At 40.9% G+C, this 17,978-nt stretch overlaps 2 protein-coding genes across 2 annotated transcripts; one reads left to right on the plus strand and one right to left on the minus strand.

The window, feature by feature from the left end:
- Positions 1-1,117: 1,117 nt before the first annotated feature.
- On the minus strand, positions 1,118-12,419 carry LOC118264378 (uncharacterized). Its single transcript, XM_050705161.1, has 17 exons — positions 12,155-12,419; positions 11,546-11,612; positions 10,188-11,273; positions 9,882-9,986; positions 8,651-8,797; positions 7,292-7,327; positions 7,076-7,208; positions 6,629-6,869; positions 4,977-5,218; positions 4,762-4,898; positions 4,521-4,627; positions 2,946-3,126; positions 2,700-2,854; positions 2,390-2,629; positions 2,117-2,279; positions 1,884-1,887; positions 1,118-1,644 (listed from the first exon to the last, which is right to left on the minus strand). Exons 1-17 carry the CDS (start codon positions 12,261-12,263, stop codon positions 1,267-1,269), a joined length of 3,531 nt encoding a protein of 1,176 aa, XP_050561118.1. The 5' UTR covers positions 12,264-12,419; the 3' UTR covers positions 1,118-1,266.
- A 124-nt stretch (positions 12,420-12,543) lies between these two features.
- On the plus strand, positions 12,544-16,359 carry LOC118264435 (vacuolar protein sorting-associated protein 41 homolog). The gene is made up of 2 exons (XM_035576936.2): positions 12,544-13,131; positions 14,058-16,359. The coding sequence occupies exons 1-2, from the start codon at positions 12,696-12,698 to the stop codon at positions 16,139-16,141; spliced, it is 2,520 nt and encodes an 839-aa protein (XP_035432829.1). The 5' UTR covers positions 12,544-12,695; the 3' UTR covers positions 16,142-16,359.
- The last annotated feature ends 1,619 nt before the right edge of the window (positions 16,360-17,978 follow it).

Genomic DNA, 17,978 nt, shown 5'->3' on the forward strand with positions numbered 1-17,978 from the left:
GTTTGCTTAGTTTTTTTGAAGGTTAAAATAGGGATTATAATATAGGAAAAATGGGCACTTCCAATAACGTAGGCGGTCGCATTAGGTTTCGCTTCACCAATGATCCTGTTTTTGTCGTATTTGGTATTCCGTCTTGAAGATATAATCGCTGCAGCCAGGCCCACACACCACGAGCTCTGAGCACCATGAGCTCTCAAATCCCTAAATTCAGTTGTGTCGATTTATGCGCCAAACATTCTGTGTACATACAGGTGTCCCTGAAGGTACGGATCAACTCGAACAGGGGCCTAGTAGAGCTTATTTCCTAGCTTGTTACTCTGAGAATGGCGGTCCAATGGTTCTAAAGTCTATAGCTTAACTCGGAGTACCTCGGAGCACCATCGGCCAAACGGATCCGACAAAACCACCGTACAAGTAAAATGAACCCTTAAGAGTCAGACTCCTATTCCCAGAGTAAACAGTTAATGGACAGGAAATGACCGCATCTATGCACCTGTTCCATGCTTCCAGGGACACCTTGTGTACATGTAGGTACATTGGTAACTATACCACCGATTGACCTGCTAGCCACTGTTTTAGCAGGTTATCCTACTTTATGTCAAATTTATTTTTTAGATTTTCGTCTTTGTTTTAGAATAAAGTTGACAATTCAATGAAAAATGTAGGATGACCTTCTGACTACTATACTCAGTACCTACTCTTATTCTCATGCTTTATGCCATCCTAATATGTACCCACCTAGTTCAACGGGTTGAGAACGGGGTATGAAAATTAAAATGTATTTAGTCTGTCAGTGGTACCTTTGTTTGTAACCTCGGATGTGTGGTGGTAATCGTGAGAGTGCTTTTTGAAGTAACTGTTGTTACTGTTCCACTATGTGTCTTGCTTCACTAACAATGTATACAATCTGAACATAAACGATATTCTCATGTAAAACATAGGCGTAGCCAGGGGGGGGTGTTTGGAGATTCAAACCCCAAGGGTTTTGTCGTAACAATATCCATTAGGTATTAAAGTGTAATTTTTCTCTTGTATTTGCAATAGTTCAGTGTCGTCTCGAACGAGCAAGTCTACAGCAGATAGGCTATAGAAACAGACTGTTAAATAAAAGTAATGCTTATTCTTTATAATATTTATGTGAGATATACTTATAAACAAGCGAGGTTCACAAACATAGTGAACAGTGCCGTAGCAAGTACAGACAAGTCACAGGCAGAGTAGAGAATAACCGTTCACCACAGTAATACAAGACTTGGAGGCGTCAGGTCACACAGAGTAGGGCTCCATGTGCGCCCAGTCCCGGCCCACGCGCAGCGACACCGGCAGCGACACGCGCAGCCCGCACGCCCGCCCGCACCCAGACATCGCGCGCGACACCACGCCTGCAGCCACACCGTCACTACACCACACTACATACTGCACACTACACCACACTACATACTGTACACTACACCACACTACATACTGTACACTACACCACACTACATACTGTACACTACACCACACTACATACTGTACACTACACCACACTACATACTGCACACTACACCACACTACATACTGTACACTACACCACACTACATACTGTACACTACACCACACTACATACTGTACACTACACCACACTACATACTGTACACTACACTACACCACACTACATACTGTACACTACACCACACTACATACTGCACACTACACCACACTACATACTGTACACTACACTACACCACACTACATACTGTACACTACACCACACTACATACTGTACACTACACCACACTACATACTGCACACTACACCACACTACATACTGTACACTACACCACACTACATACTGTACACTACACCACACTACATACTGTACACTACACCACACTACATACTATACTGTACACTACACCACACTACATACTGTACACTACACCACACTACATACTGTACACTACACCACACTACATACTGTACACTACACCACACTACATACTGTACACTACACCACACTACATACTGTACACTACACCACACTACATACTGTACACTACACTACACCACACTACATACTGCACACTACACCACACTACATACTGTACACTACACCACACTACATACTGTACGCTACATTACACACGGGGCACAGTGACCTGCGACGTGGTGCAGGCGGCGCTCGTCCACGTCCCACACGAGCTCGTCGTGCAGCTGCAGCACCAGCGCCGCGTCGGCCGCGTCCAGCTCGCGCGCCGTGGCCACCATGGCCGTCTTGCACACGTCGGCGGCAGACCCTGCGCACTCCGCAGGTTATTACTTGCCCACTTTGTATAATCGCGATTACTACGCTCGCATACTTTAAAACTACATAATCGTAGAACGAAACGTGAACAGCGCGGCATACCCTGTACGACAAAGTTAAGGGCCTGACGCTGCGCCTGCGCGCAGTCAGCGGGCGAGGCTGCGAGGTCGGTGGGTGAGGCTGCGAGGTCGGCGGGCGAGGCAGCGCGGTCGGCGGGCGAGGCAGGGCGCGCGGCGGCCGGCAGCACGCGCAGGCGGCCGCGCAGCGAGCGCACGCGGCCGCGCTCCGCCACGCAGCGCCGCCATACTGTGGCGCCGAACTCCTTCAGCGACGGAAACGTTCCTGCGACAGACAGCAGTGACTGCCGCAGTGGCCGGGCCGGGCGGGCGGCGCGGCAGACACTGGCACCCACTGTGGAAGCTGGCCGCCACCTGCAGCGCGCGCTGGTAGCTCACGCCCAGTATCTCCATCAGCTTGCGCGGCCCGGCGCCGTACAGACTCGCGTACACTAACCGCTTCGTCCGCTCCCTTTCCTCGGCGACTACTTCACTTTCAGGTTTCTTTAGCCTTTATAAACAGAGAAAAAGTCGTCGCATAGTTAACGTTATTACGTTATAACGTTATAAAGCATGAGCGTGTCTGGATGTAGGGCACCGACCAGTCGGCTGCGAGCTGCGTGAAGAAGTCGCCCGGCTGGGCGAGCGCGCGGAGCAGGCCGGCGTCGGCCGCCAGGTGGGCGAACACGCGGCACTCGACGTGGCGGAAGTCGGCGGCCAGCAGGCGCCGGCCCGGCCGCGCCACGTAGCACGCGCGCAGATGTAGCGCCGGCCACGCGCGCTCTGTAATACAACACGCGCGCTCTGTAATACAACACGCGCGCTCTGTAATACAACACGCGCGCTCTGTAATACAACACGCGCGCTCTGTAATACAACACGCGCGCTCTGTAATACAACACGCGCGCTCTGTAATACAACACGCGCGCTCTGTAATACAACACGCGCGCTCTGTAATACAACACGCGCGCTCTGTAATACGACAAGCGCGCTCTGTAATACAACACGCGCGCTCTGTAATACGACACGCGCGCTCTGTAATACATACAACACGCACGCTCTGTAATACAACACGCGCGCTCTGTAATACAACACGCGCGCTCTGTAATACAACACGCGCGCTCTGTAATACAACACGAACGCTCTGTAATACAACACGCGCGCTCTGTAATACAACACGCGCGCTCTGTAATACAACACGCGCGCTCTGTAATACAACACGCGCGCTCTGTAATACAACACGCGCGCTCTGTAACACAACACGCGCGCTCTGTAATACAACACGAACGCTCTGTAATACAACACGCGCGCTCTGTAATACAACACGCGCGCTCTGTAACACAACACGCGCGCTCTGTAATACAACACGCGCGCTCTGTAATACAACACGCGCGCTCTGTAATACAACACGCGCGCTCTGTAATACAACACGCGCGCTCTGTAATACAACACGCGCGCTCTGTAATACAACACGCGGCACTCACATAGTACATATTTTAAAACAAAACGTGCGATTTTTTAATTTTTTTTAATTTTGATAATAATCCGTCGTACATGAAACAAACACTAATATCTTTGATGTACCGCCACCTCAGCTATCGCCTAAATTATGCCGTTAAGTGGTAGCTACACCTACGGTTAACGTCCATTATCGCGATAATTATTGGTATTTCCCGTTAATGTGGCCCAACCATAACAAATATACACACTACTTAGGTACGCATTTATAATAGCGGTTCAAGCTATTTTCGCCCCGCCCTACAGTTACAGCGTAAGACACAAACATTCGTACTACTGTATTAGTTTGTTTTTTATTGTATATAGCTACTTTTTCGGGATAAAACCTAGTTTTGTGCCCATTAAAGTATAATTATTATACCAACTTTAATTGTAATCGGACCGGTAGTTTTTGCGTAATACTTGAACATAGAGACACACACACAAAAAAATTAAATTCAGTGTCTTATGCAGCAACGTGTACTATTTTTTTTTTTTTCAATGAAGATAATCTGCTCGTTAAAGAAAGATGTACCTAATGTTAATAAATAAATAAAACTGAGCGTTGTAGTGTAGCATTGACATGGTACGGGCGAACACCACAGATGATCGATTTACCTGTTACTTCCCTTAAATTGTTGGCTATGATTATGGAATATTCAAGGAAAGCTCTAGATTACCGTCGTCTGCACCGGGGAACAGGAAGAGGCTGAAGGGAGCCTTGGGTATAGCCTGCAGGTTGGGGTTGCTGGCTGCGATGCGCCCCGTCGCCGATGCCATCTGCACCCTAAACCAAGTGTTCTTGTCAATGACAGGCTTCAACGTAATGCCCGGTTCATAGGCGTAGCCAGGGGGGGGGGTTGGGAGTTTTGTTAGGGGTCTGTATAATTCCGAGGTGACGTGACAAAGACATCTGCTTACCAAGTAGGTCGGACGACTCCGTGGCGGACGTGCTGCGCGATGCCGGCCAGGAAGGTGGCGTGTGCCTTGTGCAGGTGCCGGTACTCCAGCACCAGCCGCGGCAGCTCGTGCGCCGACACTGCCGCCAGCCTGCGCAGCTGTAACAGTACGGACTGCCTAGTACAACTGCGCTCAGTGTGACTGTGTGACCGCACTGTACATTTCTCTGAGCTGACCGTGGTTTCACTCGTGGACTTGGCCCCCTTGGCCACAGTTCCCCTGACGGTGAGGTTGCACTGGTCGTCCAGCCGCAGCTCGTCGTACAGCAGCGCGCGCACCTGCGCCGGCGAGCTGACCTGGAACACTCGGCCGGCCACCGTGTGGCAGCGCGCCTCCACCGCCTTCAACCGATCGACCACTGCTTGCTCCATCGAGTTTAAGGTTTCTATGTCGACGCATACGCCACGAAGCTCCATAGCTGAGTACATACATAATTGCATACAATATAATCTAAATAAAAAAATACCTAAAAGACGTTACCGACAAAAATTCCAATAGGCACCTATTGCTTACCTGTAACCAAACAATTTAGTCCAGTCAAATAAGGTTAAATTAGGTAAGAATCTCAGAATGCGAGATACCCAGCTGTAATTTTGTATAAACTTGTATATTGACCCCCTAAAACTTGTCTCAAAACCTACATATGGTAGGGTGAAGTAACCCTTAAAATTCAGGGTCAAAAGGCCCAAAATACGTTTTTTTGCAGTTTTTTCGAAATATCTCATTTCCTATGGGTTTTTGGTAGTTGTATTCAATAGCAATATTGTAGCATACAAAATTCTCTACAACTTTTGTATAAACTTTTTTTTATACGGTGAACCGTTTTCGAGATAGAGGGCGGAGAGCGCGCGGTCACTGCATCTCTTCAAAAATTTTTTTTTCGTCTCACCTATCCGTGATGGTTGTCTATGGATAGGACATTAAAAAATACGTCATGGTTCCTAAAACCATTTTTCGTCAAAATCAATCGTTTGAAAGATAGACGCTTCCAAAGTGGAAAAATGAGGTCTATAGAATGTGTCCTGCCCTCTAACATTTAAAATAAGTGAGTAAGAAAACTAAAAAAAATATATGCTGTAGATTTTAATGGAAACTTTCAATGAAAATTGGTTTGAACGAGATATCATAATTAGTTTTTAAGAATTGATTAAAAGAATTGAGAAATTGGAAAATTAGGTGTGTTTTTATTAAAAATGTATCAATTCTTAAAAACTAATTATAATATCTCGTTCAAACCAATTTTCGTTGAAAGTTTTCATGAAAATCTACGGCAGAAACATTTTTTAGTTTTCTTACTAACTTATTTTAAAAGTTAGGGGGCAGGACACATTTGATAGACCTCATTTTTCCACTTTGGAAGCGTCTATCTTTCAAACGACTGATTTTGACGAAAAATGGTTTTAGGAACCATGACGTATTTTTTTATGTCCTATACATAGACAACCATCACGGATAGGTTCGACGAAAAAAAAAAATTTTTGAAGAGATGCAGTGACCGCGGCTCGCCCTCTATCTCGAAAACGGTTCACCGTATAAAACGAAGTTTATACAAAAGTTGTAGAGAATTTTGTATGCTACAATATTGTTATTGAATACAATAATCAAAAACCCATAGGAAATGAAATATTTCGAAAAAACCGCAAAAAGACGATTTTTGGGCCCTTTGACCCTGAATTTTAAGGGTTGCTTACACCCTACCATATGTAGGTTTTGAGACAAGTTTTAGGGGGTCAATATACAAGTATATACAAAATTACAGCTGGGTATCTCGAATTCCGAGGTGAATTCCTAAATTGACTGGACTAATTGTAATTAATTAGCTACTAACCAGTAATGATAGGTAATACTTTCATTTCAATTTCAATGAATACATCCCATAGAGAATTTTCTTTCAGCATATCTAATAATTTGAGCCAACACTCCTTCAGTTGGCTCATATACCAGCTCGATTTTTGCAGCGAACACTCTGTCGATGTGACCGACGCAGACACGGAGGAAAGGGCCAGCAGCCTTTGTAGAGCCGAGAAGTTCTCCGGCGGATTATCCGGGTCCAGCAACGTGGCGCCGATCTTTAATTAAGTCAACACTCAATGCTCATTATCCCTACATCATCAAATACACTACTAAACGTAGATACATGAAAAATGTATGACACAAACAGAGAAGGGATTCGAACCCGTGACACCCAACTTACACGATAACTCAGATTATAATATAGAACACTGACGCGAAAAACATATTTTCATATGGATAAACCAAGGTTTACCGAACTGACATGACTTGCCTTGGCATCGCGCATCTCTACTGCGCTAATGTCCAATTCTAAATGGGACCCGAGGTACATTAGAACACTACGAGCGTCGTAACACACTACGATATTGTTCTTGAGCAAGTAACTTAGTGCTTTCCTGAAACAAGTAACACGTTTTTAACATAGGACCTTTGTATTGCGCATTGGCTACGTCATAAACTACCGCAGGCAGGTACTTACTTGAGATTCGGACCAGAGAGCGCCAAGCACGAATAACTATCGCATTCGTAATGTAAACGTATCGAGATGACGATATGTCATGAGACGTTAACGGAGTGTGGCAGCACGAAGCCTATTCTTTCAACTATCGAGAGCTCGCATCGAATTCGATAGTGACGTCATGCTAATGTAAACTAGAGAAGCAGCCAAGTGAACGATTTGAATGACTTATTGAGCATAAAGATTTCGTCTGAAAACTAAATTAAATTTATATATATATTTCAACCTTTGTCTACACGTTTTATGCAATAATATTTATTAAATAAATATTAATTATGTGCAAAAAGTTCTTAAAGCGAGTTAAGAGAAATATAACGTGACATTATCTATGAAAAAAAAATAAGTACTTAGTTTCATAAATTTATAATTTTTTTATGATTTCCGAACGTCGTATTTGACATTTGTCATTTGCCGGTTGTTTGTTTGTTATTTTATCTTATGTAAATAAATAACAATTTTAACATGTTACATTTAAAATGAGGACGAATCAACTCCAATATGAGCTAATGGTGGAATTTATGCAAAAGTAAGTAAAGATTTCTAAATGTTTCTTTGATTAGCCCTTTTTTTATGTGATGGACAATAATTTAACGGAGATTTGTCTAAACCCTCTCCGGGGTGGCAGTTACATTCAGGCCAAATGGAAGGAGCTAGTGGTTTGCACCAGAGTGAAATCTGGCGTACCGGTGAAATTCACCGGTGATTTGCCGATCTCCGGAGATTCACCGGTGATAACCGGTGATGAAAACCATTAATTTCAAATCAAGTTTTTATTAATTGAAAAACAAAACAGAATAGATAATAAAATTGGACTTCAACGAACCCTGAACTCTTTGGAAAGCTAGTAGCAAGTGAATTGAACCACATAAACGGCCAAGAGCGCTTTAAGTTGATGACCAAAATAATTAATATCATTCGAAAGAAGCAAATCAGTAAATAAATTATCTTAATTATGTATTAAATTAAAAACTGATGGTTAATAAGTATTTCTATTATTTTAGTAGTATCAATATAGAATTGAAAATATTTTTTTACATAAAAATATTCCATTTAGATATAATATGATCACCAGAGTTTAATCGGTTAACAACCGATTGATTTCAATCGAGTACTTTTACTGGTATATTACCGGTTATACTCCGGTACTCACTGCTCCGGTGCAAACCCCTAGAAGGAGCCATTCAGGCAGCAGCGGATACTTAAACAATGTTTGTAATGTAATATTTGATGTATTATCTTTTTACAGATTGGAATATTTGTGGGACCAGTCCAATATTACTGGGAGCAGTGGACCTACTGTATTCCTACCACACCACTCACTGTTCCTCACGAAGCCTACCCTTCGCCAGCGCCTCCACCAACACCACCGATCCTCCATCCGAGGAAGATAGCTGGAATCCTCCACCAGTGAAAAAACCTAAAGCGAGTTTGATTAAAATGTGTATAGAGAATGACAAGAATACTATGCTAGGGAGCGTGAGAAAAGTTATTATTTTTTATTAGTTGATTATTTTTTGTTACTTACTGTTAATTTTATATTTATTTCAATTTTTCTGTTTTTATGTTATTTCAAAATATTATCAAAATATTGTTAATGGCATTGTATTTATAATAATTATTCTAACTGTGTCAATACTGTGAATGTGGTGCATGTCTATAAATTGGCATAAGCACATGATCTTGTGTCTTCATCTTGTTTTTCATTAATGTCTTATAATAATAAATAAATAAATGATATATTATTGGGATTAAGATTAGAATAAAATAGTTTTTAAGTTATTTATATATGTATATACATTTTATTAACTATAAAAAGAGGATTTTGTAGAAAAAAGTAATAAAACACTTGAAATAACTATGGAGTCTATTTATTCTGTCCACCAAAATGTTTTTTAGTAGTAGTTTTCTTTACTTATTTCCTATTATTGTGGATTACATCCTTCGGCACGAATGGGCTGGCTCGACCGGAGTGATACCACGGCCTCACAGATAACCGACGTGAAACAGCGCTTGCGTTGTTTTGTTGTGTGAGTAAGGTTATCGGAGGCCCAATTTCCCCCTTCCTAATATTCCCAATCCCCGATTCCCCAACAACCCTTAAACGTATTCGTTGTTGTTGGTACAATCGTTGTTAACGATCGTAAGTACTTGTTGTAGGTACTTTGTTGGTATAACGACGGTCTTGGCATTTTATAAAAATCACTGCAAGCACTCACTGACTTCACAATATAATATATTTTGTATTATTACAAATTTCGATACCATTCTCACCGACAAATTCTCAGTGACAAATGTTTCGACTCGTTTCGATAGCCAGCTTTCGAAATTTACGTTACCGTACGTCAAAAGCTCGTTCGTGCTTCCAATTTGTGTCAAAATGTTCTAGGTTTCGATACCAATACGATACGATTACTATACGATAGTTATCAAAAACATTCGTGCTTGCGATATTTAGTTCCATTTACGCACGGTAGGGGCGCTGTTCAAATGTCATAGAAAATTCTGTCGATTGCGATACGAATACTTTCTCGATAGTTTTCGTGCTTAGCACACAGGAGTCTGGAAACAGTAGAACATAGCGTTATGGCAGATGATGATGCCGCTAGGAGAGCACGCGTCGTTAGTGTAATGACTATTAAGCTGACAGAAACCATTGCTGCAATATGTAAAGACGAAACTACATTACTGGCCAACCTATTTCGCGTCAACTGACAAAATACTAATTACTTATTATAATGAAATTAATGTATTCATGCATTACCGATTCATGAATTTTTTACTATCGTAACGACTATACACAAGTAAGTATATTAACGCAACCATTATTTCTAAAGCAGAACACAGTATCGGTAGGTACCTGTATATCAAAACAGCAATAATTTCTTTATCCTTCGCTTGTAGGAGACTGTCATTGTAACTAACAATATTTTCTTCATCAACTGAGTGAACTTGAAACTTAACAACTTCCGCATTTTGAGATTTAATGGGAACTACGAATTTATTTATTTTTTTATTTCGATTGTCTTTACTCGTACTTTGCCGAGAAACAGATTCACCATCAACTCGTTTGTCTGTAATTTTTGGTTTACTGAACTTCATGATGCCATCCTTATTTGCCAATTGAGCTTGAACAACTTTCTTCGCTGTCCTCATTGCAGACTGTGCTTTGTCTGAATCCATTTCTTTGTCAGGTGTATCACACATTTTGTTCAGATGCTTATTTGGTTCGGGATTTCGCAGCACATCATCTTTGGTCCCGCATTTAGTCTTCAATTCGTTAATGCACTCTTTGTCTGCGTTTGCACAAACGAGATGCGGGGATTCGACATTATCAAGCCAATTTTTAACAGCCTTTGTATATTTTTGCTTTCGTAAATGTTTTTTGTTTGTTCGTTTCATCTCAACCATTACTTTTGGATTACTTGTCTCTGCATTGTTATTGTATTTACGTACTTTTGCACTTAGATCTGACACATTACTTTTCGTGTTTTTACTTTTCTTTTTATATTTATTTTCTTTGCCAACATCACTAACCCTACGTGGGATAAAGGCAGATTCCATAGAAATCGTACTATTAATAATATTATGGTCTTCATCTAATTCTTTGCAATCTGTTTCTCCACCAGCGGTATTTTTTACAAATAATTCCGAATCAAGCATATCATCCCAATTTATATCATCAATTTTATTTATCTTCGGTTCAATAAATACAGTATCAGAGGAATTCTTATCGGAAATGATACTGAGTAAATTTTCATTATTAGAAATAATCGGATGAAGGAAATCATTATTATTGTCCTTTTCCGAAACAGCTTCAAGTCCTAAATTATTTTCCAACAAATGTTCACTTGTATTTATCTGATCACAAGGAACAGGTTCAGTAAATAGTCCCTCTTGTGTGACTTGTGTATGTGGAAAATCAAAGATAGAGGCGTCATTGAAGCTGTAATGTTTAAATTGCGTAAGAAAACTATCTTAGGCAATACATTATTATATCTCATTCATTGAGAAAGTTTATCTGTTACATAGTTTTCCGACATTAAACTTCGAGCACAAGAGTTTTAACACGATGTCGGACAATAAATGCGATATTATTAAATATTGCCTTAAATGTTTAATTTTCACACCCTGTCAGTCAGTCTATGTCCCTATTCTTTGTGATTGCTAAATATCCAAGTATGTAGGAAGTAGATATTGCAGGTAATGACTACTTACCATAACACTCTGTTCTGTCGGGTAGGGAATGGCGGAGGTTGACATACAGTTTTATTTGACATATGCACTAAAAAAGACACGGAGTTAATGCACAAGTATTTTCTTATTTTAAATCTACTGTCTAGATACTATTTCTCAATACTATTATGTATTTATGTAGGTACTATTATAAAGAGGAAAATGTGTTTGTATCCAGCAGTCTCTGGAACAGATGGGATGGGAATAAAAAATCCACAACACGGCCATGGACGGCCACGGGTAGGTACCACGTCACACCACGTACACATTTGTGTAGAGAGTAGAGTCAATAATAATGAACTGAGCTTTATACCTACCTGCTACAGCTACATATACCTAAGCCACCGAACCTGTGCACTTAATACAAATAACACCCACCTTTTCAAAATGAGGCGTGCCTATTGCCATACTTAAAAGGCACAATTCCAAAATCCCTGTTATTAGACACCGAAAAAGGAAATGATCCCAGCAGAAATACCTTACCAAACCAACCCTTACTCGACAGTGGCACTTGCGACCGCTCTCTGCCACCGGTAGCAGAGTGCTTAGCCCGCAGTAACATAAACTGATGTACCAGCAGGTGTGGCTTACCTTTGCCCCATTGCTTTTTGAGAATGATTAATACTTTATTCCCAAAAGGAGATAAATGGTTTTCGTAATATCCTCTGGGCTTATAACGATGACTAGGACGTCGATCCATACCAAATTACTAAAAGTAAAACTAAGAACCGAATTGATTGCTGAATGGCTTGGCCGTCTATAGTAGTAAAATAAAATATAATTTTCGCTTCGCGCCCATTTATGTGACATTACTCGTTTTTTTTTTAAATTCGGATGCCTAGTCTTTATGCTAAGATCTAAAATATGTTTATCTGTTATCATCAGTTATCAAACAATTTGTTAGTTCATATCTATGGATTTCAAAAAGTCAAACACATAGAAACAGCAAGAAAAAAAAAGTATATTGTTAAAGTCAATGTCAATTTTCAACTTGTCAAACGTCAAATCCATTGTTCATCATGTTCATGATGTTTTTAACAAAAAAATATAAAACGCTCAAGGAAAATCGGGATTAAGTTATGACTGTATAAATCTATGTGACAAGTTTAATAAGTTATTGGATGAACTGGTAATGGCTGTAAATTTTGAAAGTTGTGACAGCTCACCTCCAGATGAGGAACCCAAATTGAAATACGATAGACTTGCAAATGATGTTCAAAACATATTGTTGAAAGACGCAGTAAGTTGTATTTGTGTGCATACAAAGTTTATATGTCTCGGTACGCAATGGGGCGTGATACATTTATTGGATCACGAAGGAAACACGGTACCGATATCACAAGATGGAAAGAATAAAGAATTACAGGCTCATGCAATAGCAGTTAATAGAATCTCGGTGGATCTGAATGGGGACTATATCGCTAGCTGCTCGGACGATGGGAAAGTGTTGGTGTACGGCTTGTATAGCAATGACAACACTCACAACCTAACACTGGGCAGGGTGATCAAATCCATAGCTCTGGATCCTTTTTATTTCAAATCGGGCTCAGGACGAAGGTTTTTAACAGGTATGTGCTCACAATATACAATAAGGTTTGTGGTAAATATGTATACCTGTTAATTCATATTTATTTGCTATTCATTGTCTACGTATAAATGGAACTATTATCAGTATGATATTTAATTTGAGTAATATTTTATTTTTATACCATGCATTGTTATTAAAATAACTCATTTAATAAAGTAATGTTAATGTAAGCTTGATCCAACATGTGCTATTCTTAACTTCATGTAGAAAATGTTAAACTTTCCTTCCAAATAAACTTTGCCTAGATAATGTGAACACATCACTAAGACAATGGCTTTACAATAGGGATGATGACAGCGCATGAAAATTTATTTAGTCTGGCAGTTAGATAATATTTGACACTTATTTTATTTTCTCATATAAGATAACAATACATACATAAAACTAATTAAAGTTTAGGAATGGGAAATTGTCATGTCACTACTCTTTAGAAAATATACTAAATCGTCACAAAATATTTCATGTTAATATTATGATACACTTTGTTACCAAGTTTCAACTCTGTAGTCTTAATACACAGTTTCCGAATAAAATGGCTGTGAGATACAGATAGAATCTATTAGGGTTCTGATGGCTATAGAAACCAAAAAAATTGTGTAGTTACCTTTTAAGGCCGATTTTCTTACATTATTATTTCACAACAAATGCCATACACCCATTTAGCTGTAAAATTTAATATAAGTATGAATTGATATAAGTATCAAAATTCAGGAATACAGGGCAATATAACTGACACCAGGGAAGTTGGGAATCCTATGCGAAGCAGAAGTAGACCAGTGGTTTTATAATTGTTACATAAATGTCACATATACCTACCTGATACAATAACATAGTTATCTTTCTCTGTCTGAATGTATTGTGATAAAGTGTTTGAATGTTGCCCAACAAATATTATTTCTGTTACAGGTGACACCAAATTAACATTATATGAAAAAACATTCCTGAACCGTCTCCGCGGCACTGTACTATGTGAATGTGAAGGTTACGTGCAGGCCATGTCATGGCACGAACGGTTTGTGGCATGGGCAAGCGAGGTGGGGGTTCGGGTTTACGATCTTGTTGCTCGTTGCTCACTTGGTCTTATCCAGTGGGAAAAAAGTCCCAACAGGTCTATTGAAGATTACCGCTGCAACCTCCTCTGGTCCGCTCCTAAAACCCTCATGATTGGTTGGGTTGATACCATCAGAATATGTGTCATAAGAAAACGAAGCCAAATAGAACTTCAAACTCGAGATGTCACTGAGTATTTAGTTGATCCAGTGTACACATTCCAAACTGACTACTTTATCAGTGGCTTGGGGCCTCTGGATGATCAGTTAGTCTTACTAGGAGTCCCCAAGGAGTGTGATCCTGAAACCGGTAAAGCACAAAGGCCTGTCCTCACGGTCGCTGATTATAAAGACTGTGAATTCTGTGAAATATCAACAGATAGCCTTAATATTCGTGGCTACGAGGAATATTCGTGTAATGATTATTATTTAGACATGCTCATAGAAGAAAATAGATTTTTCATAGTATCTCCCAAAGACATTGTAGTAGCAAGCCCCTACGACATCGACGACAGAGTGAAATGGCTCACAGAACAAGGAAGATTCGAGAAAGCGCTCACCGTTCTCGAAGAAGTGGGCGGCAAGACTACAAAGCACTCAGTCGTGACAGTTGGAGTACAATACCTCGACCATTTGATGGCTGAGCACTTGTACGAGGAGGCGGCTATTTTATGCGCCAGGATATGTAAGAATGATAAGAAATTGTGGGAGACCCAGATACCGAAGTTTTCTGAAGTCAACCAATTACGGATCATCAGTCCCTATGTACCTAAAACTCCTGAACAAGCATTAAGCTCACACATTTACGAATCAATATTTTATGAATATCTCAAATTAGACTCGCAAGGATTCCTGAAACTCGTACAAGAATGGAATCCAACTTTATACAAGACTGGCGTTATTGTAAAGGAAGTTTTAGAACATCTACTTAATACCGAGGTCGATAAGAATATTTATTTAGAGGCTTTGGCTCTTTTGTATTGCTACCAAAAGAAATACGATAAAGCTTTAACGACCTACTTGACGCTCCAACACAAAGACGTGTTCACGCTGATCACGAAACACAACATGTACAATGTGATACACGACAAGATACTGGAGCTGATGACTCTCGACTCCGACAAGGCGACCGCTGTGCTCCTCGATAAAACTAAAGTCCCCGTCGAAGTGGTAGAAAAGCAACTAGCCAACCACGACCTTCTCTTGTTTAAATACTTAGACGCCTATAGCAAAATTTATCCTTATGGAAGATATCACGGTAAGTTGGTCAGGCTTTATGCTAAGTATGCCAGGGACAAACTTCTTCCATTTTTGAAATGTAGCGATAATTATCCAATTCAAGAGGCTCTAGACGTATGCCAAAACAATTTGTTTTATCCGGAAATGGTGTTCCTGTTGGGACGGATCGGAAATACCAGAGAAGCTTTACAAATAATTATTGAACAATTGAAGGACATAAACCAGGCTATCAATTTCTGTCAAGAACATAACGATAAAGAATTATGGACAGACCTCATCAAGCGAACAGTAGACAAGCCAGAGTATGTGACGCTACTACTTAAAAGAATAGGTAACTACGTAGATCCGCGAATGTTGATACAAAACATACAGTCAGGATGCGAGATAAAGGACCTTAAGGACTCGCTCGCGAAAATGATGTGCGACTACCATCTGCAGCTGTCGGTGCAGGAAGCTTGCAAGGTGATCACGCTACGGAACTACTTCGAACTGCACCAGAAGTTGATCATCAACCAGCAGAGAGGGATATCTGTCACGGACGACTTCATGTGCTGTGCGTGCCAAGGTCGGATCATAATAAGGGATTTGTCCAATGCCTCAGACTTGATGGTGTACAACTGTAGGCATTCCTTCCACAAAGAGTGCCTTCCCGACGGAGACCAGTGCCAGACTTGTACGGTGTGCAGTGCCGTCAAAATGTGACTTGAATCAACAAAGCTCAACTCTTAGATAGATACTGTATATAATATGTAAACAATATTTTCCCGTTACCGATTTGTTTAATTATGTTAATCAAACTCATTATTATTATTTAAAATGTTTATCAATGTTTGGTGCTTATAATGAAGTGGCTTTTATTATTTTTCCTTGTATTAGAAAACCTCTGATAATAAAATAATAAATGTAAACCAATATAGCTATATGCATTGTTTTATCTTTTGTCACAATTTTTGCCTGTCTGTCTTTATGTTTAACTTTTAAGCATCACGCAAAAGCTACCTTTCCCATTACGATGAAATTTTGTATAATTATACAGTTATACTTTAATATCCTAGGTACAACACTTTTTATCCCGAAAAAGTATAAGTTGTATACACTAAAAACAAACCACATTATTCTGTGACATTGTGCTGCTCGATCGCTAGACACGATTACTGTACCACACGCAAAAATGTTAGGTTACCCGCAGTGGGACTTACGCTGTACAGTAGTGTACGACGTACGACGTGCTTGACGCTATTATTAATAACTACTCCTTCTGCGAAGCATTCATGCTAGCTAAGGAGGGCGCTTGAAGGAACGAACTTCCCCGCGCCCCAGCCGTCGCGAGAGACACTCCGACGATCGACGATCTATCACGTCGGGGATCTTACGACCATCTCCGGCTACCGTAAAATGCGGGTCTGCCGACGGCGAGCACAGGTAGCTCGTCGCCCTAACAGAACCAGACGTATGCGTACGAGTCATGTAAAAGGGATCTTCTCGTATGGAACACTCTCGTTTAACCACATTAGCCGAATAGGAAACAAACTTGCTCAGACTGGTAAGAACCAGTAGTACCTAAAATGTTTTGGTCAAGGTGATTGAATCAAACTTCTGACGCCTCTCATTTCTAACACTGCTGAAATCTGACGGATCACTGACCTACAACGCAATATTTAAAACAAACCTGGGGCCTTAGTCTGCTATTACAATTGTGTCAGAATGGTCGATCATTGAGCAGTGCAAGAAGGATGGAGCTATACGAATGGTCGATCACGGAGCAGTGCAAGAGGGATGGATCTATATTGTATAGCTTGACCATTGTGACACAATTGTAATAGCAGACTAAGGCCCCTGTTCTCCTTGTTAACTTCTTTATTTATGGAGTCCTGGCGTCTAGATGCTGCTCCGTTATCAGATACTCGCATCCGACATCAGATCTATCTACCTCCATAAAACGTTTAAAAAACCGACCAAGTGCGAGTCGAACTCGCCCATGAAGGGTTCCGTAGCAGCAAGTATAAGACATAATATAAAATTGGTATGATCGACAAACTTATATTTTTTTTAATGTTTAAGCTCTAACACCAAGTAGCTACAGTTATCCATTGCGTCTGCACCCTTAACTTGGTAGCTGAGGGACCTCCATGAATTTGTAAAGTTTTCAGTTTATATTATCGTAATTTAATGTTGATTTTGCATATTATGCTACCCATTTTTTTAAGGGGATAATCATCCAGTTCATTCTCCCACCTTGGACACGACACTTTTTTTTGGAGGGGTGTAAATCATTCAATGTCTTCTCCCGCCTTGGGCGAGGCGAGAGGGAGTGTCAGACTCTTACTGACTAAAAACCACCCCTTTCCTTCTTCTGCTTTTTGAGCCGGAGCCCCGGTAAACCCGCTAGGTAGTCCGCAGCTCTGGATCAGGCATCAGCCCTACTGGGCCCCATCTGTGGTGGTCTGATGGCTCTTTGAGGAGCGCGCGGAACGCGGCGCGCCGCGCGCACGGGTCTGGTTCTGGTCGGGCGGCGAGCTACCCTTGCTCGCCGTCCGCA

This window comes from Spodoptera frugiperda, chromosome 26, assembly GCF_023101765.2.
Source record: "Spodoptera frugiperda isolate SF20-4 chromosome 26, AGI-APGP_CSIRO_Sfru_2.0, whole genome shotgun sequence".
In the NCBI taxonomy this organism is placed as follows: domain Eukaryota; kingdom Metazoa; phylum Arthropoda; class Insecta; order Lepidoptera; family Noctuidae; genus Spodoptera; species Spodoptera frugiperda.